Source organism: Mus musculus, chromosome 9 (assembly GCF_000001635.26).
Source record: "Mus musculus strain C57BL/6J chromosome 9, GRCm38.p6 C57BL/6J".
In the NCBI taxonomy this organism is placed as follows: domain Eukaryota; kingdom Metazoa; phylum Chordata; class Mammalia; order Rodentia; family Muridae; genus Mus; species Mus musculus.
The window spans coordinates 25,277,194-25,303,052 of NC_000075.6; the positions used below are offsets into that span (position 1 = coordinate 25,277,194).

General features: G+C 34.5%; 1 protein-coding gene across 8 annotated transcripts in view; it reads left to right on the top strand.

Annotated features, from left to right (window-relative positions):
• Nucleotides 1-25,859, top strand: part of Septin7 (septin 7) — a 56,581-nt gene that overhangs the window by 25,203 nt on the left and 5,519 nt on the right. For all 8 annotated transcript variants that reach the window (NM_001359736.1, NM_001359737.1, NM_009859.4 and 5 more), the window contains 8 exons: nt 351-457; nt 9,475-9,575; nt 10,991-11,125; nt 16,492-16,609; nt 19,202-19,294; nt 20,619-20,715; nt 22,299-22,350; nt 24,219-24,344. In NM_001359736.1, coding sequence (NP_001346665.1) covers nt 351-457; nt 9,475-9,575; nt 10,991-11,125; nt 16,492-16,609; nt 19,202-19,294; nt 20,619-20,715; nt 22,299-22,350; nt 24,219-24,344 — 829 coding nt within the window. The remainder of the gene's footprint in view (nt 1-350; nt 458-9,474; nt 9,576-10,990; nt 11,126-16,491; nt 16,610-19,201; nt 19,295-20,618; nt 20,716-22,298; nt 22,351-24,218; nt 24,345-25,859) is intronic.

Here is a 25,859-nt window from a genome sequence, read left to right on the forward strand (position 1 = left end):
AAGCTGACTTCCTTAGCCATCACTTAATGTGTGAAACTGAGGACAGAAGTATTTTTTTCTGAGCCCTGATCTTTTCTGAAGGACCATTGGAGGGGAGGGAGGCTATGGTTGGGATATGTTATCTAAGAGGAGAATAAATAAAAGGAAAAAATTAAAAACTATTATTTCTAATATGGAGTCTTAATGTTTTTGATCATGAACCTAACCTTTGATGGCTGGACCATCTCTTTAGTCCCAATATGAAATCTTTGTAGTGTATTTTTGAATGTCACTAACTAGTGAAGTACTAGCATTTTAGTCATTTTATAAAGCAGTTTAAGTTTGACAGATTTTTCTTCTATTTATTTTAGGTGAATCTGGACTGGGAAAGTCGACATTAATCAACTCATTATTCCTCACAGATTTGTATTCTCCAGAGTATCCAGGACCTTCTCATAGAATCAAAAAGACTGTACAGGTATATATGTTATTGTTGTTAACTAATATAAACTAGAGTTATGTTGACATAGAACAAAGTAGTGGTAGAACTTTTATTTGGTGTCTAGAAGTAGATTCATATTTGACCTTAAGTGGAAAGTAGTAAACATGACTTAACTAAATTAAAATCAAAAACATATATATAGCTGATTAGAGGAATTATTTTGACTGCCATAATTATCCCAGCAACCCTCCTAGAAATTGCATTGTGATCTAGTTATAACCCTGGAGTTGTGTTGTCCATTTTGATATTCACTTTGCACATATGACTAAGCTTTAACCAGTAAAATTTAGAATGCAATTTCTTTTTCTTTTTCTTTCTTTCTTTTTTTTTTTTACTTCTTTTTTAAAATTAGATATTTTCTTCATTTATACTTCAAATGTTATCCCCAAAGTCCCCTATACCCTCTCCCGGCCCTGCTTCCCAACCCACCCACTCCCACTTCCTGGCCCTGGCATTTCCCTGTATTGGGGGCATATGATCTTCGCAAGACCAAGGGCCTCTCCTCCCATTGATGGCTGACTAGGCCATCCTCTGCTACATATGCAACTAGAGACACAGTTCTGTGGGGTACTGGTTAGTTCATATTGTTGATCCTCCTCTAGGGTTGCTGACCCCTTTAGCTCCTTGGTTACTTTCTCTAGCTCCTTCTTTAGGGAACCTGTGTTCCATCCAGGAGATGACTATGAGCATCCATTTCTGTATTTGCCAGGCACTGGCATAGCCTCACAAGAGAGAGCTATATCAGGGTCCTGTCAGCAAAATCTTGCTGGTATATGCAATATTGTCTGGGTTTGGTGGTTGTATATGGGATGGATCCCCAGGTGGGGCAGTTTCTGGATGGTCCTTTCTACTGTCTCAGCTCTAAACTTTGTCTCTGTAACTCCTTCCATGGGTATTTTGTTCCCCATTCTAAGAAGGAACAAAGTATCCATATTTTGGTCTTCCTTCTTGAGTTTTATGTGTTTTGTAAATTGTATCTTGGGTAGTCTAAGTTTCTGGGCTACTATCCACTTCTCAGTGAGTGCATATCATGTGTGTTCTTTTGTGTTTGGGTTACCTCACTCAGGATGATATCCTCCAGATGCATCCATTTGCCTAAGAATTTCATGGATTCATTGTTTTTAATAGCTGAGTAGTACTCCATTGTGTAAATGTATCACATTTTCTGTATCCATTCCTCTGTTGAGAAACATCTAGGTTCTTTCAGTTTCTGGCTATTATAAATAAGGCTGCTATGAACATAGTGGAGCATAGTTGTCCTTATTACAAGTTGGAACATCTTCTGGATATATGCCCAGGAGAGGTATTGCTGGATCTTCCGGTAGTACTATGTCCAATTTTCTGAGGAACCACCAGACTGATTTCCAGAGTGGTTGTACCAGCTTGCAATCCCAACAGCAATGGAGGAGTGTTCCTCTTTCTCTACATCCTCGCCAGCATCTGCTGTCACCTGAGTTTTTTATCTTAGCCATAGAATGCAATTTCTTAATTGCATTATACGCACCTCAAATGCTCCATTGCCACATGTGCTGTTTCTTATTTTGGGCAGTCACATAATATTTACACTATTGTAATGACTTAATACCATATGTTAGCTAAATGGCACTAGTAATTATGTAGGACGACTAAGCTATCGATGGTCCAATTTATGACCCCTCAGTCTTAACAAGCATACAGATGAGCTATTAATTCATATAGTTCCTAGTTATGTATATTTGTGGTAGGACTGGATTTCTGCATTTCTAGCAGGATACCAAGTGGTGGAGCAAGGTCTAGACTCTAGACTGGTGTTTTTCAACCTTCTGATCCTATAATGCAGTTCTTCATGTTGTGGTGATCCCCAGTCATAAAATTATTTTGTTGCTACTTCATAAATGTAATTTTGTTACTGCTATGAATTGTAATGCAAATATCTGATATATAGGATATCTGATATGTGACTCCCAAAGGGGTCACAGCCCATAGGGTGAGAACTACTGCTCTAGACTCTAGGTCTGTACTTTGCAACACAATAACCTGTAGCTTCATGTCGTTTGTTCCTGAGCTTTTGCAATAAATGTCGTCCAAATTGAGATATTCTGCAGGTGTAAAATGTACTGCAGATTTTGAATAGTTAGCATGGAGAGAAAGAAAGTAACTGCTCTCATTTTCTGTCAACTATATTTAAAGTAGCTAATGAAAAAATTTAAAGTACTAACGTAGATCACTGTATATTTTTGTTAGGTAGCACTGGTTCGAGTTTTGGCTAAAAGCTTATTGGTAGGCTGATGAAGTAAATAACACAGCACATTGTGGAGGCGTGTGGGCTTAGAGCTAGATTTGAAAGTACCAATGGCCATGTCAGTGTATAAGATGGACAGAGACATGTACACACTGCCAGATGCAGTGTAGTCATTTGATTAAGGAGTGGTTTTGTGAAGGAAATACTTTATTTTTCATTTAGCTTCGTTTGGTTTAGAGAGGAAAGAAAATGTAACCTTAAAATTACCTACAGAAAGATGTTTGTAAGAATGTGAACCTACATGGCATATTTTGTGATTAATATTGAAGATTCTAAAGAACAAAAACTTATATTTTAATATACTTTGTAATATTCAAGATTAGGAAACTTGGAAATTTTTAATGAGCTCTGCAGAATAGACTTCTAAGTGCAGATTTATTTAGTATAAAATAATATGCTAGATATTGTCATAGACCTACAAAATCCATTTTTGGTCAGGTATTTTCTAAGTGTTCTTTATTGTTCTCACCTTGTAGGTAACTAATTCCAGATCTACATCAATAATAAAATCTAACACTTAGAGAGTCACTGTTCTCATCTTCTAGCTACTATTGTAAATGCTGTGAATGTTAATTCATTTATTTGATTCTTAGTCTTACAACTTCATGTGGTAGATGGTAGTAATATCTCATTTTACAAAGCAGCAGTTGAAACAGAGACTGTATTGTGCCCTGAGATGATGTAATAAATAAATGGAAGAGACAAGTTTCACCTCTGAGCTGTAGTGTGTCAACTCCCTTTTCATACACACATGCACACAAACACTTATGCTGTAGGTGTTTAATGACTGTTAGTTGAATACTAATCAGTTCTTCATAAATGGATTAATAACTTTATTACTACTTTACAAATAACAACACACTTTCAATTTTATGAATGAACAGCTTTCTTCTGGTTTATTTTGCTAAATGACAATCTCAGGTACTAACCCTTAGGAACTATCAACCTTGTTTTTTGAGACATGTCTTCCACTGGCTGGGAGCTTGCTACTTAGGCAGTGTTGGCTGTGAACCTCAGAGATATTCCTGTCCCCACTGCCTTGCGTTGGGATTGTAAATGCACACTGCTGCTGCACCTGGCTGACTTTTTACATAGATTTTGGAGAATCACAGTCTGGCCCCTGTGCTTGTGTGCCAGGTACTTCACTGACTTATCTCTCCACTCCTCATTTTTAGCTCTTTATCTATTTAGATGAAAATATTAACATGTAATTTTGAGATTTTTAACACACACGAATCTAGTTTAACATGGTATATGACAAAATGGTCAGTAAAAAATTATATTCATGGTTTATTATTTATAAGTTGCAGAAATATCTGATAAGTAGGGTTCATAAGAAATTGCCATCACATAAACTTAAATTCTACATTACATGTTATATTTTTCTTTTGATCTTTTTACTCAGTTTTGTTCTGATAATACTTTTATTATCATGAAAACACCTTTTGAGATAAAAGGGCACAAACTTAAGGATAAGTATTACGGATTTTCACACAGGTATATATACGTAGGTAACCAACTTCTGGTCAGTGAGTAACTACATTTGCAGCTGGTTGTACTTGTTCTGTCTCATTGCTGGGGAATATTTTATAAAAATATATTAGAGCATTTGCTTTTTATTTTTGAATGAACATTTAGGTTTCTATTTTTTACTAATATGAGTAAAATGTGTATCTGTGTTGTCTTCCGTGTTCAGTAAAGTTGAGGACGTCTGCTTTCCCAGCTGGCTGTCTAGGTGTCATTGGACTGCTTTGGTCATTTTAATATTTCCTATCTTTCTTCCTCATTTCCAGTAGTTCTTTATCTAAATATGAATCCTTTACATTTTAAACCTTACAGGTGTCTTCCCAGCTAGGATTTATTTAGGAAGGTAAAACTTTTGCTCATTTACTCCCAGGGAGCGTCTTTCAAGAGGTCCGAGTACAGCGAGAATGTGATCATTTTTTGCAGCCTGTTGGCTCCCCCACAACCTAGTAGTCTAAAAGATGATCTATCCTTAAAGTAATAAATTGACTCAATAGAGAAAATAACATACCATTATTATATCACATTTCATATATATAAACCAATTCTGGAGTTTTGAAAAGCAAATATCTGTGACTTTGGTGACCTGAAGGGTTTTTTGTTTGTTTGCTTTTATTTTGTTTTGTTTTGTTTTTAGCATTTCCAGTTGTCAGAAAATGAAAGTAAAGAAAAATTCTCTCCTGTGTTATACCCAAGGAGTGAAACTTTAATAAATAATACCACAATATCAGTTCTTTTCTGAATGTTATATTTATAGGAGACTTGTGTTTTCGGGGAGAGATTGGTTGGCATTCAAAGGCTTGGAAGATTATTAAGTATTTTAATAGAAAACTGATTCTGAGATCACTGTTCCTCAGTGGTTTTGATTCAAAAGATTAATTCTTAACTTCTCTGTTGGCCTAAGGACCATTACACATACCATGAGCACATACCAGGCATGGACTTCCCTATACTAGTTGTTCTCAACATGAGTGTACATTAGATGGAAGCAAGCCCTAGATAATTTTCATCTCTTGTAAATTCATACTTTGCTATAGTTACAGAGTTTAGTATTCAAGATTCCTTGCTCTGTGGTGTTCCTGGACTGTTGGAAACTGCCCTTATTTTATCTCGGAAAAAAGTAGGAGAGGGAAGTGTTTCTCCTTACCACTTTGAAGGGTACTTCAAAGTGAATACAGTGGTGCCAAGTTATGCCTGTCTTGGTTTCTATATATTTTTTAACCAATAGATTATTAAAGTTAAGTGACAGGACAAAGTAGACAGTTCCACTCTTCATGTTATTTCAAATAAAGATCCCAAGATTGACAAAAAAATTTAACAAACAGTATGCTGTATACAATAGTGTATGTATACAATAGTTACAGCTTATTTTACATTTTATATTGGTTTTTAAAAATTGTAAATTTTTTGTCATAAGATTGTGAACTATCTTTCCTTGGAGAAAATCGTCTTTTATTGAGATTTAGTTCATTTCAATGTTAAGTTCTTGATTGCCAAATTTACCTTGATCTACTGTAAAATATGTGACGCTTAATATGTGAGGCTTAGTTAATCCTTTTATAGTGATAAAGATTAGGTAGCTACACAATTTTTCTAGAGACAAGAAAAATTGAAAGCAGTAGGTTATACTCTTAGAATAAAATACTTCATATTTAGAATTTTTTTGAAGCCTTTCCCTAGAACCTAATTAAATGTTCCTGTAGCTACTACTCCTTTTTGGTTGTTGAACCATTCTGTGTAAACATTTGAGTGTTTTACACAATAGGTTGAGGTCTTCAGTAATGGTAGACACATTTTCAAGCATCTGTAATGGAAAAACAGAAAATATGAAATAACAAAGATGCTGCCATAAGTAAGGTGCTAGTAAGACAGTTTCTAGGACTTAGTGAAGTGGTATGATGGCAAGAGTCAGTAGGTTGAGTGATAAATCTGGCACTGAAGATCTGTGATAGGTATGCAGAGAAGGACGAGAATGAATCCCTATAAATGAATATAAAGGAAGCATTTATTCCTAAGAGACCTAGCCTTGCTCAGGTACAAGGGTTGTGCATCCATACCAGGTCTCTTTCACTTTTTATGTTTTGTAAATAAACATTTGATGTATTAAATGGAGTGTTTTCCTGTTTTTGAGCCAAGTAAACGTATCAGGCTCTCTTCAGAGCTTTGGTCTTACTGCTACTTCTTGAGGAAGTATGAGTAAATGTGTAAACCCTTGACAGAAATTTTAACCTTTCCTTCAACATGTTATGCACTTAAATTAAATAATACATTTTGTTTATGTTAATAAATATCTTGTGAACATTAGATTAAAAAGTTTATTGCTTATAAAATAAAAATAAAAAGTTTATTGGTTATAAAGCTGAATAATAAACTTAGATTGAAAGGTGACAATATTAGTAGAAGTATCGGCATCTTTGATTTGTTGGATGTAGGGAGTCAAAAATGTCTCAGTAAGTCCACAACACACATAAACAATATGAAATTTAGTTTTGGGGGCTGGTAAGATGGCTCAGCAGTTAAGAGCGCCAACTGCTCTTCCAAAGGTCCTGAGTTCAAATCCCAGCAACCACATGGTGGCTCACAACCATCCGTAACAAAAATCTGATGCCCTCTTCTGGAGTGTCTGAAGACACTACAGTGTACACACATATAATAAATAAATAAATAAATAAATAAATAAATAAATAAATAAATCTTTAAAAAAAAAAGAAATTTAGTTTTACTTAGTTTCTAGAGAAAAACAGTAGAAAATGCTCTTGCTTCATTCCTTTGGCATTAAGTTATACATTTAATCTTAGAGAACCCTTGGTGATGTGACCTGCATAAGAAGAGTGCATGGGAAAGTGACTGTTTGGAACAGATTAAGAAAACGTTGAAATTCCTGGGCTTGAATTAACTTGTTTTCCATGAATCCCATGAGGATACTTGCAAAGCCAGATGACATGATAGAACTGGATCCTGTGGATGGCAGTAGTTTACAGTTACAGTGTTTGGATCTTTTTCATTGGTTGCTGACTTCTTTGTATTTAATCATGTATGGATACTCAGAATTTCATAGGCCAGAGTTGGAAAATAGACTCATCAAAGTACTTAAAAACTTATTTTTTCTTATCAAGTCAGTAAATAAGTTAAACTTTTTAAAAATGGTACTGTGGGTTGAACCTGGAATCTTGAAAATGCTAACTGGTCACTTTGCCACATTACTTACATTTTTTTTAATACAAAAAAAAGTCTTAAAAATATAAACTGTTATATTAAAGAAAACCAGACACTATTTGAAGCAGATTTGTTTTATGATATGTATGTTATGTGTATGTACACCATGTGCGTGTTCAGAGGTTTAGAAAGGGGTGCTATGTCTCTTGGAACTAGAGTCACAGTTACTAGTAAGTCACCCTGTAGCTGCTGGTAACCAAGCCTGGTTCCTCAACAACAAACACTCTTAATTGCTGAGATGTTCATTACTCCAGCCTCTGGTTGTTTCTGTTTAGTGACATATATCATTAATTGTTACTATTAATTATCTTAATGTCATTTGTTTCTGTTTAGTGATGTGTCACTAATTATTATGAAAAAGCTGAGAATGAATTCAAAATAATTTGAGATGTAGATTGACCAGATTATCCTTTGGCCAAAGAATCACAAGAAAATTTTAAAGTCTGAATTTCTTAGACTTTTGTTTGATAATCGAACACCATTGTTAAAACTCTTCTTTATTGATACTTAGTTTTTAATATTACATAGACCTCATACTTACAATATTTAATTGATATCTTCAAATACTCTAGTTGCTAGTAGATAAGTATTCTTATATTTGGGATACTCAATTTTCACCGATAATATAACCCAAGATTAAAGCAGTTTGAATAACATGGTAAGCTCAAGGCTTACCTAGGAGATAGGTGACAAGCCTTCCATAGGCAGGTATGTCCAAATTGCTGGTTTTCTTTTCCCCAATTTCAATTCTTTCCTCTAATCTCAATATTTTCCTGATAATAAGCTACTTTATCAAAAAAAATTGTAGTAAATTGATTGTAGTAAACATAAATGTTCAGTTTGGTAGCTACCTGAAATACAACTAAATATTCAGTTCCCTGGTCACACTCATCAACATCCCAAGAGGTAAGTAAGCAGTTAATCGAGGATTGCTGGATTGGACAGTACAGGTGAAGACCAATTTTGTCATCTCAGAAGTGCTATTGGACATTGTTGTAAAAGTTCTCCTGCCTGAACACTACCCTAAGCTTCACAGCCTCTCATTAGCAAACTCCTGTTAAACAATACTAAAAGGAAGTGGAAAGGCATCTTCATTTTCATAATCCTTAAAAGTATACAGACTTTCTCTGTCCAGATCGCTGAAGCCACTTTTTACATGCCCATGATCACATTTGCCCTAAACCTAGTAATGTAGTAAATCTAGTAATGCCATTTTAGGCATTTGACTCTCAAAGGTTAAGTGCAAGTCTTGGTTTCTTTATGTTATCTTAGCCTCTGCTCTTGAAGCAGCATTTCTTTTCCCTCAGACTCTGGAAGGTATATACCACAGACTGTGCTTTGGATAAACGATAAACACCTTCAGCATCACAGTTGGGGCCTGCAGAAAATCTATAAATTTTGCCAGGAACTAGAGCTATAGTTTAAGGCTCTTTTCCTATAACACTTTAAAACTTCTAAAGACACTTTAAGAGGATGAGTTTGCAAAAAGTTTGCCATACCATTTACATGTAGTTTTCTTTTAAGTAACTAGGTCTCTAAATGGCCATAATTATTTTTAAGATGTTAGGAGCTGGAAAGATGTCCCAGTGGTTAAAATTGATTTCGGTGCTAGTATGAGGGTTTGAGTTGTAATCTGGATCCAAAACCCTTTTAAAGACCTAGTGTGTATGGCAGAGACAAAGTGACTATACCCAGACCAGTGATGTTAGTGAGATCTGGGTTCAATTAAGAGGCCCTGCCTCAGTGCATGAGATAAAGAACTCAATTGAAAGACTCCCACATCTACTTTGGGCCTCCACAGCTATGTACATACCATGCCTCTGTGTGTGCGTGAGTGTGCATATAGGTGGTTAGTTTTAATTTGCAGTCAGCTTCCAAAATTGGTTTTGGGAAACTTGAGTGTTCTTGCCGCTTGTTATAGAAAACAACTCACATAATACATAATTAACATGTACAACGATGACTCTTACAGGTGGAGCAATCCAAAGTTTTAATCAAAGAAGGTGGTGTTCAGTTGCTGCTGACAATAGTTGATACTCCAGGATTTGGAGATGCAGTGGATAATAGTAATTGGTAAGATTACTCTTTTGTCCCGTTATTTCTCAGTATAGTTAGACTTTTACCTTTTCTTTAATCCTATCAGTTGGGAGGCAGAGGCAGGCATATCTTTTGAGTTCAAGGCAAGTCTGAACTATATATAATAACAAGTTCCAGACTAGTCAGAACTATAGAGTGAGACCTGCTTTACAAACAAAAACAAAATCAAAAACAGAATAACAAAAATGTAACAGTGAGAATCATTAATTTTAAATGATTAGGGCTTGCTCACATACCAACTTTGCTGCATTTCTTACTTGAAAATACTGCTTTCTGGACTGGTTTGGATTCTTGTTTTGTGTCTTTTATTCTCTTTTGGTGTTTTGAGACATGATCTCTTTGAGTTCCAACATGGTTGTTAAGAACTTTAAATCCTTTTGCTTCAGCCTCTGAATTTTCTCTGTATGCAGTGGAATAATGCCACTTATACATATATGTTATATATGTATGTTTACAAATACATATGCACATCTATTACTGTTGTAATATGTTAATATCTCTTATATAAATTATAAAATTGAACCTTTAACTATAATTTTCTTTGTTATATTTCATTCTAACTTATCTAATTTTCTAGACTTTAGATTTTCAGTAAATTATAGATGAATTAAACACTCATGGAACTACAACTCACATTGAAGTTGAGTTTTAGTTAATTACCATTTTCTTGACACTTAAAATACCCAGTAAATTTATGACAAGGTTTTCGTATTGTTTAATCTTTGTTGAAAATGTAAAACTGTGGATGCAATTTTTTTTCAGATTGTAAAATATTTAGCATTGATATAGTTATTAATGTAAATAATTACTAACTATCAAAGTTTTGTTCACACACAGCAATTCCTTTTAAAATTTGAGAGTTAAAAAATAATGAAGATATACTTTGTGTAGTTTTATCTCTTTTTTTTCTGTGTGTGTGTAGGGAATTGGTGTTTTCATGGTGTTTCATGGTGTTTTATATGTAGTATGTATGTACATACATTCAAATGTAGAGGCCCAGGTCTAGGTTAGTGTCTTCTTGATTGCTATCCACCTTTAATTTTTGAGACAGGGTAAAGCTTATCAGTTTAGCTAGACTGGCTGGTCCGTGAGCTCCAGGGATCCATCTCTACCTCACACCTTCGTTCAAGCTTAGGATAGCAGGCACTTTCCACTGTGTCTGACGTTTTACACGGGTTCAGGATTAGAATACAAGTTTTCATGCTTTAGTGGTTGAGCCATCTCCCCAATCCTAATTTTTACCTACTTTTGAGTCAGTGTGCAGAAAAATTTGAGATGTTTTCTACTAGTGAATTATTTTATCACATTAAAACTACTATCCTTTAAATGTCAAACAGTTAATTTCTTTATAGAATTGCAACTTAATTGTTCTCTTTCTCTACATTATAAAGCTGGCAGCCTGTTATCGACTACATTGATAGTAAATTTGAAGATTACTTAAATGCAGAATCTCGAGTGAACAGACGTCAGATGCCTGATAACAGGGTGCAGTGTTGTTTATACTTCATTGCTCCTTCAGGACATGGGTCAGTACCTTGATTATTTGCTACATCGTTGTTTTTATTGTGTATAATTACTCATCTTGTGTGCATGTTTTAGAATAATGGTGTCTGTGGAGTACACGGAACTAGGTCATTTATAAAACAACCTAATCTCATGTAAAGTGGCTTGGAATAACCTGTTTAAGTCCTAGGTAGCCATTTTACTCCTTAATTCTGCATACATACTGCATTTCATCTGCTTCACAAAAAGAATTATTTCCAGTTTCTAGTCTGAGTTTTGAGATCTTAAAACTAATAGTTTTTTTAATTTTTGTTTTAACCTCACCTTTTTTTTCCCCTTTGAGACAGGCTTTCTCTGTGTAGCCCTGGCTGTCCTGGAACCCACTTTGTAGACTAGGCTGGCCTCTAACTCAGAAATCCACCTACCTCTGCCTCAAGGGCTAGGATTAAGGCGTGTGCCACCACTGCCCAGCTTAACCTCACTTTTATAAGAGGTTGAACCACCAAATTAAAAAGACAGCCGTAGTTTTTGAATTTATAGAGATTCTAATAATCCCCAAGGTAATAACCTATAAACAAAGTAACTTATTATATAACCTAATAGAAAAGGTAATAATAAAAAATAAGCTTAAGTGCCAATGGCTTCTTACTCTTTTTTTTTTTTTTTCAGTAAGTGGTTTGCTAAACTTTAACTGTGAAGATTATTTTAAGTCTGTATTACTCTGATTTTAGGTAGTTAAGACTGAACTATTAACACATTCATCTGATACGATTTGCTTGATAGTAACTAGCCCGTTCTTCAAAATCAGAATAAAAACTGGTACTCTTGTACTATTTGTGGTAGATACATATTATGATTAGCTATTAATATTTCCACTAGTCTTCACTAATTTTTTTTTGTTGTTGTTGTTGTTGGGGGCATGAATCACAGCCTAATGTAACTACTTAATGTAACTACCTAACATGGCAATTCTACCCTCTCTCTGCCAATAGGAACTAGGCTATTATATGATATAAAACTATATAGTATTATTATTACCCCATATTCAAATTAGAGTAGTATACTCTCTTTCCCTCTTCTGCTTTTGGTTTCTCTTCTTTGTCTTACTGTAATGCTTGTTTTCAGTCTGGTAGAACAGGGAACCTTAGTTATGTGACCACTATTTGTGGGAAGACTGGACAAGTTTCTTTTATGCTTAATTTCATGCCTTATTTTCAGAAGTTTATTTATATCCCTCAACCAGCATATCTACTTACAAGACTCATTTTTGTTTGTTTTTTAGAAATGTGACATAACAGCAGGCTCTGATGCCAGGTACCTGTAATCTCAGCACTCAGAAAGCTGGAGCTAAAAGGTTGCAAATTCAAGACCAGCCTAGGCTGTGTCTTTTGCTAGCAAGATCCTATCACAAGAAAAACAATACTAAAAATGGAAACAAAATAAAACCATGGAGCAGGATGTAGCTCAGTTTGAAGGTCTGCAGGCAATCCTCAGGACAGCCTTTCTTTACCCGTCTACTTCTTAGAAACCAAACCAAAACCCCAAACTATCACATGAGCATGTAGGTAGCTCTTGAACTTATGCTTCTTAAATCTTTCTAGTTTATCTTCTTGTTTTTTTTTTTTTCCCTGTGTAGCTCTGCCTGTCCTGGAACTTGCTCTTTAGTCCAGGCTGGCCTCAAACTCCTAGAGATCCACCTCCCTCTGCCTTCTGAGTACTGGGATCAAAGGTATATGCCACCACTGTCCAGTACTAGTAACTTATTAGCACAATTTCCTAGAAGTCAGCCTAGTAAGGTCATCTACAATTAGTAGAAAGCAGTGAGTTTATAACAAATCTTTGGACCCTTTCTAAATTACATTCTTATTTTCCTTTGAGGGTAATTTTTATCTCTTAAAATTACATCGGAAATAAGAGTTGTTTGGTTTTTTTTAAAGAAATGAAATTATAATTCAAATGATATATATGGCTTTAATCCATTTCTTGATTTTCACAAGGGAAAATTCTTTTTTCCTGTGTCTATTCCTAAATAATTGACCAGCTTAATAATTTTTAGAGATAGAGCAAAATTTTTCCTATTGACTTGCGATACTTATAGGTTAAGTAAAAGAATATGACAGTGAATTTGGTATTAAATTACAAATGGTCTGCTTTCTGTGAGCTGAAATTACATAAAATCTGGCAAATGAAACAGGGATCTTCTGTGAGCCCCTCAGTTCTGTACAATATAGTATCAGTTCCTTCTTTAATCACCCACTCGTGTCGTTCCTGGATGCTCGGCAATTTAAATTTTACTTTTTATTGTTTCATTTGTGTTGTTCATTGTTCAGTAACTGCTATTAAAAGCTAATTTTCAGATATTAAAATGCTGTTTTATCCTTTTAATATTGATTGCCACTTTAAACAAAGATCACTCAATGAGTTTCATTTAGAAATATATGTAATTAATGTTTGTAGTTTGGTTTGAAATCTTGTTATAGGCTTTGAAATAAAAATAACTTTTTCCCTTACTGTGGATTTGTCTTATAAAGGTCTTTTTGTTGTTTAAAAGATAATTTCTTCAACTGATCATTTTGGTGCATGCATGTAATCTCACCTTCAGGGTTGGCTGTATACTAAGTTCAAGTTTAGCCTGGGCCAAGTTTAGCCTGGGCCTTTAAGACCCTGTCTTAACCCCCCACACACTTTGAATTCTTATTAATTCTTACTAATTTAATCATAGAAAACTAAATGGGTACAGGAAAAATTTTAGCCACCATATGATTAACATGTTGAATTATGGTTTTTGGCGCTATTTTTATACTAATTTAAAAGTATGGAAGAGTTTTATGGAGGTTTTTACCCTTTTCCGTACAATTTAATTTTTAAATTGATTTCAGTGTTTTTTGGTCCTGATTTTATCATATTTCAACTGCATAAACCAGTCTACCCTGGAATGTGCTTTGAGCTCCCACTTTTCCCCAATTTCCCCAGTGCTACAGATCCCAGCACACACGCCTACGACTGCTAGAGCCCTTTCTTAGTTTATGCTTAAGACATTGACTTCCCTGAGTCCCTACCATAGCTATTATATCTGTCTTCCTTTTTAAAAGTTGTGATACTTATGCTAAATGCATAGCATTTAAGTAATAGACCTAAAGCAGAATTTATACTTTGCTTTTAAATATAAGATCCTGTGTAAGTTTAAAACCTGAATTTTTTTAAAGATTTATTTTATTTATTTATTTATTTATTTATTTATTTATTTATTTATTTATTTATTATATATAAGTACACTGTAGCTGTCTTTAGACACACCAGAAGAGGTCAATCTCATTACGGGGTGGTTGTGAGCCACTGTGTGGTTGCTGGGATTTGAACTTCGGACCTGCGGAAGAGCAGTCGGGTGCTCTTACCCACTGAGCCATTTCACCAGCCCAAAACCTGAAATTTTATCATGATGTTTTGTACTGTGAATTTTGCCTTTATCACTGATTATAACAGTGAATTATAACAAAATTCAGCCTTTCTTCCATTTTCCTCATTGTTCCTTATTCAGTTAAGGAATATCCTTTGGGATCACATTTCCATTATCTTGACTTATTACTTGGAACATTAACTATAGTCCCTGGAACATTTTAAGTGTACAGACTCAGTCTTCATTATAGTTTCTAAAAGACTTGAGAAAATGATAGCATTTTACTTCTTTTGTCAACAAATATTTGGGAACCTTTAGCCCATTTGCTGGGTGCTAAAAATACAGATGAATGAGATAAAAGCACTCAACTAAAGGATTGTTTTGTCTTAGACTGGAAAAACAAATACAGGGCAAATGTTTCCTAACACAGAACATGGAGTGCTGAGGCCCCTCTTTATCTAGAAAAGGATTTCTAAAGGAATTGGACTGTCAGCCATGTCTAAAAGAATGAATAAGTAAGTACTAGGGAAGCAAAATAGGTGGAGTATGAAACCAAAGAGTGTTCCAGGCAGGGATGGCAGTAGTCTATGACACTTTTAAAGTATAGCACTTTTAAAGAATTATGAGGAGTTAGAAACATCCTGGCGCATTGCAAGTAGATTAAGGAGAGAATATTTGTCTTCACAATGTTAGTGAGTCACAGCAGCTAAAGAATATGGCTTTTAGTAAGCCTGTCAGTCAAATAATGAATGTTTCTGTCAGATTGAGGTCGCAGTTATGGGGTAGTGTGCTAGGAAAGCAGAAAGGCTTATGTAGTTCTCCACTGTGGAGTTCTTGGTGGTCTGTACTTAAGTGTCGAGAATGGGTAGGGTATCTGTATCTGTGTTAGTGCCTGTGTGTCTGTCATGCAGGCCTTGATAATCTCAGGAAATGAAGGATAGAAGGATGAGCACTCCTAGGTGTTTGGGATAAGTGTTTAGGTACATTGTGTGTACTTATCATGCACTGAGATAGCAAACAGCAGAGGAGAGAAAAATGGAGATTCCGGGTGAGCTATTGATTCTAAGGAACATGGCATATTCCAGGAACATAACCTCTGAGTGAAGTTTTGAATGGGTATACTTTGGGGAATTATTGGCCATAAATTATTGTGGTGATTTTAGTCAGGCAGAATGTAGGGTTAACAAATGAAGATGACCACAAGTTAAAGATCTGCCTTACAGGGCTGGAGAGATGGCTCAGCAGTTAAGAGCACTGACTTCTCTATGAGAGGTCCTGAGTTCAATTCCCAGCAACCACATGGTGGCTTACAACCATCTATACTGGGATCTGATGCCCTCTTCTGGTGTGTCCTCAAGACAGCTATAGTGTACTCTTATACATAAAATAAATAATTCTTAATAAAAAATCTGGCTTTCAAAGAGGATCCTGAGGATTCTAGAAGAGCTGTGAGGGATTTATTTTAGATGCTGCATACTGGCCACATTAGATAGGAAGTACTATAGTGGAAGTATTTGGTTTTGAAAGTATAACTGCCAAAACACAGCAGCCAGTTTATAATAAACAGCGGCATATTGAAGACTGACTTTTAGTATTTTGTCTGAGAAAGATAGTTGACAGCAAGTATTGCATTTATCAAAAGAGGACTAAAATTTTTCATGGACTAAGAATACTCACCCACCTTGTGAACCTTTATAAATATAAAGCTGATTCTAGGAAATACTATTAGGAGCCTTTCTGGTTTTTCCAACTCCTCTTTAGGGCCAAAACCCAATGACCAAGTTATTTCAAAGGCAAAAGTCAAAAAGCTTCCTTAACCACTCCATTGCTTCTTAAAGCCCTGTTCTGCCTGTTGGCTGACCCAATTCATCTTCAGAGTGTTTCTGATAAGTAAGTAAAGTAGCTTATTGTATTAAATTAATTGTCGGAGATGTGAAGAATCTTTTTGTTCAAACAGATGGATTCAGTCATATTAAATACTATATGTTTCAGACTTAAACCATTGGACATTGAGTTTATGAAACGTTTGCATGAAAAAGTGAATATCATCCCATTAATTGCCAAAGCAGACACACTTACACCAGAGGAATGCCAACAGTTTAAAAAGCAGGTAAGTAAGAATTAATTAACTTACGTGTTCCCGAACTGTTCTTGTAATTAATAGCATTTTAGTACACTATAGTCCATTTACATTTTGTTTATTCTTACAAACTTATGCTTTTTCTATTTTCTCTTGAATCGTGTTTTGTTTGTATTACTTAATGGGATAAACATATTTAGACCACACACATTTTAGCTTTCTCCCCAAAGCTCGTGTCCTGTTATTTCAGTAATACTCTCAATGATAAATTTTTCTCATTTTATTATATTTGTATTGTTACCTATGACATTTATGAAATCTGAGGTAAATTCCTGAAAGTGTCTATTCTAATAGTATTCTTTTTTAATTTTAGGACAATATTTTAAAAACAACAGCAATTTTGTATTATATTCAAAATAGACTTTAGAGTTTTGTTATCTCATTATCTTTTTAAACTTCTGTGTAACAAAATACCTTTTAAAAATGGATTTTAGAATACTTCAAAACTTGTTACAGTAAGAAAAACCTGTTAAAGTTTGCTTTGAAGTGGCATTGCATTCTTACAAATTTTGACATCTTAAACAGATTTTACTACTAATATTCTCACCACAGGTGTGTTTCTCTCTTCCTTTAGCTTCTTCCATACTTTTTCCTCCTCCCCCTTCACTTCCTGTTCATCTCCTTCCTTTTCCTCATTTCTCTCTTTACCCTTTCTCTTCCTCTTTTCCGTTTTTCCTATTTCTCTATTGTTACTTGAGACAGTCTCTATAAACTGGACTGAATGCAGCATCAGGGCAATCTTCCTGTCTCTACTTAAGTTTTTACCTTGCATAGTCTATATCTCTATATGAATTTATTTGTGACAAGGATGACTTAGTAATGAGTTCTACTTTCAGATGGTCACAAGCCTATCCTCTCTTTTTTTCACTAAACACTGAAACCACGTCCTTTAGTGCAGATACTTTACCTCTGTGTTCTTCTAGTCTCTAGGTTTCTTTTCTGTATGTTTAGAGTTATGTTTCTTACCCATAGAATCATTCGGAGGGCTTTCAAAATCATTGTTGGACATTATCCTATCAATTAATTCTGTAGAGGAAGTTGGGGTCTTAACATTTATTTTGAAAATGCTTACTTACATAAATTCACTGTATAACTTCTGACCAAGGACCACTGCTGTTAAAGCTAGTAGCTATTTTATCTCTTTTATTAAAGACAGGGTCTCTGTGTAGTTTTGACTTTATAGACCAGAATTTATGGAACTTACTCTACAGACCAGGCTACCCTCAAGCTTTCAGAGATTTGCCTGCCTTTGCCTACTGAGTGCTGGGATTAAAAGCATGATCTTTCATGCCAGGCATCACCTCTTTTCACTGTTTATCCTTATCACAAAGTCTCACTATGTAGGTCTGGTTTGCCTGGAACCCACTGTTCAGAGCAGGATGGTCCCAAATCAGAGATCCACTTACCTTCTAAGTGCTGAGATTGATGGCATGTGTCACCTCACCCAGCCATTATTTTGTTTTAAAGTAGATATCTATGCCCAGTGATGAAGATATGGTCCTATTGATGGGCATTGATAATTTAACTTGTTCTTTTTTTTGAGATAGGCTCTTGCCCACAGCCTAGGCTAGCAAGGAACTCTCAGTCCTCTTGTTTCAGCTTTCCACATACTAGTATTACAGGCATGTACCACCAGGCCGAGCTTGCTTCTGTTAATTTCTGTTGAGTATAGTAGTCATAGAACTCATTTTGTTTATAGCCCCTTTATTGCTGTTGGAGACTCTTGCTGTGAGAATAGGAGTATAATGTGTAGCCAGGGAAGGTCGAGGTAGGAGTTCAAATTGTATGGGTAGGTGACAGTTATTTGCATGTCTGTATTGCCTTGACTTTGAAATCCTTGAATAAGATAACTTGATTTGAACCAGGTAATTCTGATGTTACTAAGTCTTGAGGTTCTTTATTTCTACTGTGTGTTTTCTCCTTGCCTACTTGCTTTAGATTTATGTCTGCAACTTGTCCATGTAATGAACTTTTCTGTTAAAGTGTTAAACCTTTCTCCTGCAACTGATGTGTCTTTTACTTGCTCTTTCTACTATTTTTAGGTGACTTTAGGATCTGTTGTTTCAGCTTTCAGAGTTAAGTTATATGAAGAGAAATAATCTTCACTTTAAATAAATGACCAAAAACTATTGTATAGTAGAAACCAGCTGAATAAATACCATTGTAAAATATTCTGTCATTATTTTGAATTCATTTCGGGACAACACCCATATGATTCACACTTCTGAAATAATTGAATTTGAAATATTTTAACTTTCATTCCACTCTCTGTCTGTGTGCATATGGGTTAAGGAAGGGAGGGAGGCGCATGCCCTGTCATCCTTGTGGAGATCGGAGAAGAGTTTTGTAGAATCGGTTCTCTTTCTGCTTTTTCTTTTTCTACTTTGCATGGTAGGCACCTTTACTTTCTTTGTTCCCCTGTAATAGGTTTTTGTATTTAAATACGGACAAGAAAGCACCAGAGGTCTCATTTAAATAAAAAAAAAAAACCAAGAAAGATTTAGTAGAAATACTGCAAATGTCATAATTATGTGTGGCGCCATTTCCCTCCTTCTGCTTTAGATAATGAAAGAAATTCAAGAACATAAAATTAAAATATATGAATTTCCAGAAACAGATGATGAAGAAGAGAATAAACTGGTTAAGAAGATAAAGGTAGGTTCATTTCTCTGCACATTAAAATGTTTGAGCCTTCCAGTTGTGCTCTGATATGAAAGATCAAAGGTTTTAAAAAAAATAGTTGGCTTACTAACACAAGTATGGATATTCCTGAATTTTATAAACTTTATAGTTACTTTTGATTGGCAACACATAAAACAGAGCATTGCACAGACTAGATGGATGAATTCCATCCTGAATTGTTTTCAGTTAATTGCTTTCATATTTGTATAATTTTTTCTTTTTAAGAAACAAGTATGAGTAGGAAGGGAACTAATTTTTAATTAATCGTCCTTTAAGAGGCTGATAAAACTTGCTTCTTTTTATAAAAGTCAACAAAAACTCTATATCATTTTAATTTTGTGGTGTTTTGTTTTGTTTTGTTTTGTTTTGTTTTATTGTTTTGCTTCCCCAAACAGGGTTCTTCTGTATAGCCTGGGCATCCTAGAAACTAGCTTTGTAGACCAGGATGGCCTTGAAACTCTGAGATTGATCACCTGCCTCTGTTTTCCAGATGGTAGGACCACTATATCTGGTTTTTAAATTTTGTGTGCTTAAATTTATACTTGTTTTTGAGTACTTGGAGCCAAAATGGTTTAGTGAATACTGGTCTTATGTGCATACATAATGTAATTACTGTATAATTGATAGAATATTTATGTCTGACCATTGAAGAATTTTGAAAGTTTTGCAAGATAGTCTCTTTGATAATTCTGGGAGATAAAAACCATTGGAAAGTTATACTCTGTATTAAAATGAATAGCAATTAGCTATTATATATTATTATATATAATAATATTAGCTATTATATATTATTATATTAGCTATTATATATATTATTATATTAGCTATTATATATTATTATATAAAATAATATTATATATTATTATATTATTATTATTATATTATTATTATATTAGCAAGTGGGTGTGAGGTTCTGACTAGTTTAGAAAGTAGACATTTCCTACACCTCATATTGTTAAGAATAATAATGAGATAGATTTGTAGTCCTTTTTTTTTTCTTTCTTAATATCAATGTAATTTTTTATTCTGTGTCCAATATGGGATGGTTTAACAGTAATTTTTGACAACCAATTTGACTAATATATACATAGTACATTATTCTTAAAATTTCACCCAAAAAGCAGTTATTTATCACATGCTTTGGTAATACTGTTTGAGTAATAATTTTCTGGATAATTATTGCTTGGCTGGTAAGAGTTAATATAGATAATTTTTTGTTAATATGTTGAATATTATAAATTATTATTGAATTGTGAGTACTGTAGAGATGTGTTTACAATATCACTTTATTTTATAGGACCGTTTACCTCTTGCTGTGGTAGGTAGTAATACTATCATTGAAGTTAATGGCAAAAGAGTCAGAGGAAGGCAGTATCCTTGGGGTGTGGCTGAAGGTAAGGTTCTTTTCAGTGCATAATTTAATGTAAGGTCTCATAAAGGTAAAAATGTGTACTGTAGTAAGTAATATAAAATACACAGTGTATAATACACTGTAGCTTTTCAGTGATAGTTTTTATTTCATTTTCCTACTTTTTTTTTTTTTTTTCTGTTAAGTAGAATTCAGTTTCTCAGATGCATGACCTAAGTCAGGGAAGTATGTGTGAATTCTTCAAGTTGTAATACTTCATAATCATTTGCCACTGTCCCACTTTCCTGGGTCTGCACAACCTTCATGCCAGTTTTTCTGGCTTGAAAGCATTTCCTAGGATCTAATAAATCTTTGGAAATAGAGCAATTTGGAGAGAAACAGTTACAATCATGTGACTAGTGCCTTTTCTTTCCTTAAGAAAAGTTTCACTTGTTTTCAGTATGGTTCCTAGTGTGTTAGTTTTCAATGCCAGTAAACTCTTAGTGATAACATCAAACCTCAGAAATCCTATTAGCAACAGAAGCATTTTCATAATTTTGTATTAGTTTGCTCTAATGTTCAGTCTTCTATTATACTAAGTTGGAGGTGCTGTTTGCTCTATTATGTGCTGATGTTTTAAATAGGTGTGTAAGTTTTATAAAATCACACCAAGTTACTGTCCTTCTTTATGATTTTGCCCAAGGACCGTCAGCTTTGTTCCCAGGTGACCTGCCATTACTGAATTAAGGCTTTTCAAGTTTATGCCCCTTAGAAGTATACTCTGAAACAATTGCTTTATTTATGTAATTATTACTCTTTCCCATCCCCTTGCTATATCCTCATTCAGTGTTCATGTTAATGATACTTTAAAAAAAGTAATAAAGAATCTTAAAGCTCTTGACTAGCCTTTTCATTTTGGTTGTCTCAAGGAGGTTTTTTTTTTTCCTCCCTCAGCCACAATACTAAGTTTTTTTTTTTTTTAATGAATCATGTAATAAATATATTCTATAATAAGAAGGAGAAAGTGGATCTTTCTTTCAAATTATCAGTGTTTATTTCCAGAGAGTTCACTCATTACATTTCTGTCACTGAGAATTAAGCTACACCAAGAAGGGCTAAGGGGATGGATATCTTAGTGGATCCAAATGCTTGCCTTGAAAACATGAGGACTGGAGTTCTGATGAAAAAGCCTCACAGGCTCGGCCTTCCACCTGGAATCATAGTGCTCTGGTGGCAGACACAGGATCCACCAAGGAAGCTAGGCAACCCAATTACTGAGCTGAACATTTATTAAGAGACTCTGCCTCTGAAAATATAATTGAGAGTGGAAATTAGGAGGAAGCAGTTGATGTTAAACTTTCCTTAGCAGATACACATACATGAATCTACATATACGCCTGACACATGCACATTCACAAAGAAAAATTTAAGAATAGCAAAGTGATGTTTTTATATGCTCCAGTAGTATTAGGGTGTCTTTGCCTATTGTTCCTTGTTAGTTCCACTGTATAGTTCTGTGCCAGTACTAAACCTTAAACCTAAATCCTTGGTTTTATTTCCATATTCCTTTGAAAAGCTTTATTGAAGTTAACATGTGTGGTCTGTTTTCTTTTACTTTTTTTTCTACAGTTGAAAATGGTGAACATTGTGATTTCACAATTCTAAGAAATATGTTGATAAGGTAAGTATGAGCAGCAATGAAAGCAGTACAGGGTTTTAGCACCCAAAGAAAGTTAAAGTTCAGAAGACTGACTTTGTCTTCTGTAGATGGAGCTACTGTGTGTGACATCTTTGTTTCTATTGACTTGTAAATAGTGTGTGACAATAATTTACATTGTTTTTCCAAAATTTGAGTCATTAGCTGCTTTGAATGTGCATAGCTTCAGAACTGGTGAGTAGGACTCGCTAGTATTGCAGAGAACTTGGCCATGCTTGCAGGAGGACTTAATAAGCATCAGCAAGGCACTTCATGCACATAGGAAAATATAAATTCTGCTATTAGACTGAAGAAATGGCTTACCAGTTAACATCACCGGCTCTTCTTCCGAAGGACCTGGGTCTGATATCTAGCGCCACATAGTAGCTCACAACTCTCTAATTCCAGGGAATCCTATAACTCTGGATGCCATAGTAACAGGCACACAAGTGGAACACAGACATGCATGTGGACCAAACACCCATACACATAACATAAAAATAAAACTTCTAGTATATTTGCGATAAGAAGGATGAATGTTTCATATAGCTACTGGTTGTTTAATAAGTATTTGAAGGAACGAGATGCCAGTCAGTGCCAGTTGCCTAATGCCCGTTTCTACAAGTCTCTCACAACAGTATTTTAGTGACAGATAACCACCATGCTAAATGACACTGATACAGGAGTTTAACAATATCTTAATTTATTCATAAATTTGTTTTATTAGTTTTTAAGGGATGTAGTAGTTGAATTAGATGTAAATTAAGAAAATATGTTTTTCTTTCATTTTTAATTTTAGTGAAGTTGTAGTTAATGTTTCATGCAACCCAGCCTGGCCTTGAACTTTGTATATATCTGACACTGTCTAGTATTTATCTGTAGCAAGAGTATAAAATAAATATATCTTTATGTTAAAAAAGAGCTCGCAATATAGCTAAATATATAATTTGGTATCACTCCTGACATACACCAGTTCCAAAATATTTAACAAAGTAGTGTGAGCTCTTCCATTTTACTTGCCAGGTATTTTAGGAGGAACTGGGACCTGCCCAGCCTGACTAACGTAGAGGAAAATGAATGTATTGGTAGACAGGAAAAATTAAGCTTAGTATTAAGACAAATAAGCTTGGAAAACTTCTTGGGAATGTCAGATAGAAGATGAACTGGATAGTTAAGTTACCTTGTGTTCATGATGTGTGGTGAGGTACTTCACAATAAATGGGATTTGGATGTGAGGAAGGACAAAACACTGCATCTTTATTTTTGTTGAATGGTAAAGATGGTATATACTGGAAGTTAGAAGTATAGTGGGGAAAGGGAAAAGGGAGGATATTACTCAGTCCTTAATATCTCTAATCATTAAATAATCATGTCATCATATCCTACAAATTATATACTTTATTCCTTGTACCTTGATATTCATATGCAATAGAAAGGTTACCGAAAACAGCACACTCACTGGACAGCTTTGATAAATGGAGCTATTCTAAATTAAGATTCCCTAGTTGGTAAACAATTTGATTTTTTAAGGGTCCATGTATAAACTAACCTGGTGAAGCTCAATGTTACCATGGTAACAATTGCATCGAGGAAAGCAATTTCTGTTATATATGAGCTTCAGTAGCAATCTACTTTTCTCTTTAAACTATTTCTTTGGTAGAAAGTTTATTCTTTGAGTGATTGATGGCCCTTGAAAGCTCATCTGGAATCTAAATTTCTGTTTGTTTTTATCTGCCAATAAAGACATGTGAATGCCATTTTTCTTAATATTTTAAATCTGAAATTTTGTCTTGGTGAAATTTTTTGTTGTGTCAAAGCCTTTAACATAAGCAAACTCTTGCTGTTTATGACAGAACACATATGCAGGACTTGAAAGATGTTACCAATAACGTACACTATGAGAACTACAGAAGCAGAAAGCTAGCAGCAGTGACTTACAATGGAGTGGATAACAACAAGAACAAAGGGCAGCTTACCAAGTACGTATATAACTTTCTCCAGGAAAAAAAAAAAACACTAAATATTTCATTTCCTTTCTTGAAGTTCTTCTTACTTATTAGAATATTTGGACCACGATTCTCTATAAGAGGAGAAAATTGTGCAGTTAAAATTTGTCTTGGTAGTGTTTTTATGCCTTACCGTTAATTGTTACTTGTTGGGAAGATTATATAGTTCTGTTCTTTAAGTACTATATATGTTTTTGTCTTTTGCCAATCATTTTTATAATTCATACAGCACACAGCTAAACAGATAAATATAGTTTTGAAGAGAAAGTTATAAACAACTTCTTGGTCTGGCAAGATGGCTCAGTTGGTAAGGGCACCTGGGGTGCATTTTGTTCTGTGCTGGAGTTTTTATTATTGTAACCTGGGGGTCATAATTGGATTTGATTGGTGACTTTTCTCCTGGTGGCATGCATATCAGCCTAGTGTAGATTAAACTTCCAGTTGAGTAACAGCTAGATTTTTCTGTGTTCTTTGATTCAAGTTTGTAATGTCTTCATCAGTAGGATCTTACTATGAAATCTGGAGGGTAACTAACGTTGGCATTGTCCTGTAATTTGTATGCTTAGGGGACTTTTATGGGGTCCCATTTGCTAACAACTCAAAAGGGGGCAATCCAATCCTGATACTGGGGTGGCTATTTGGTAACATATGATGTCTGCTTGGAGTATTGCCCTCAATTATAAGGTAACTTCATTTAACAACCTTTTATATGTGTATATTTTAGAAAGCATCTACAGTAGTACATTTTTGTATGGCTTTTTCACAACTCCTTTAGTGTTAGTTATCGTTCCTTGTACTTTCTTCCTGCACTCCCCTACCATACCCCTGTTTCTCACTCCTGCAGGGTTATTCTTCCTTTCTCCCTTTATTACATTGTATTTTATTTCCCCTTCTTTGAAAAATCTCTGTGAACTTTTAATGCCCAGAGACTAAACTAATTTTTGTTTAATTCTTTAATGTCTATCCTAGCATTTCAGGAACACTTTAACTTACTGAAAATGTTTAAACTTAAGACACTAAAATATTTAAGTGAATGGATTTTCATCAGCATTGAAGTTATAAAGAACATAAAAGTAGTCTGCATAACCTAACTGGTGCTTAGGTATTAGATGGTGGTTGTCTTCAACATTTCAGTTGCGTTGCATAAATAAATTATAATAAATGTAGTTGTGACATGAGTAGATATCTTGGAGGTTGTAATACTTGGAATTTTACTAAAACTAAGCATGTTCTCTACATACTGACTTTATTAGCTATGCTAGTTTTTTCTCCCACTCAATTTTTTTCTTTAAGGAAAATAAATCATGTGACTTTCTGTAGTTTTCTGTGGCGGTATTTTGGGACTGTTCCTTTTTGGTTTTCCTTGTACAGTTTATTTCAAATATAACATTGTCTTAGTTCTGGTTTCTGTTGCTATGATAAAACACCATGACCAAAAGCAACGTGGGGAGGAAAGGATTTATTACTATCATAATACAGTTTATCATT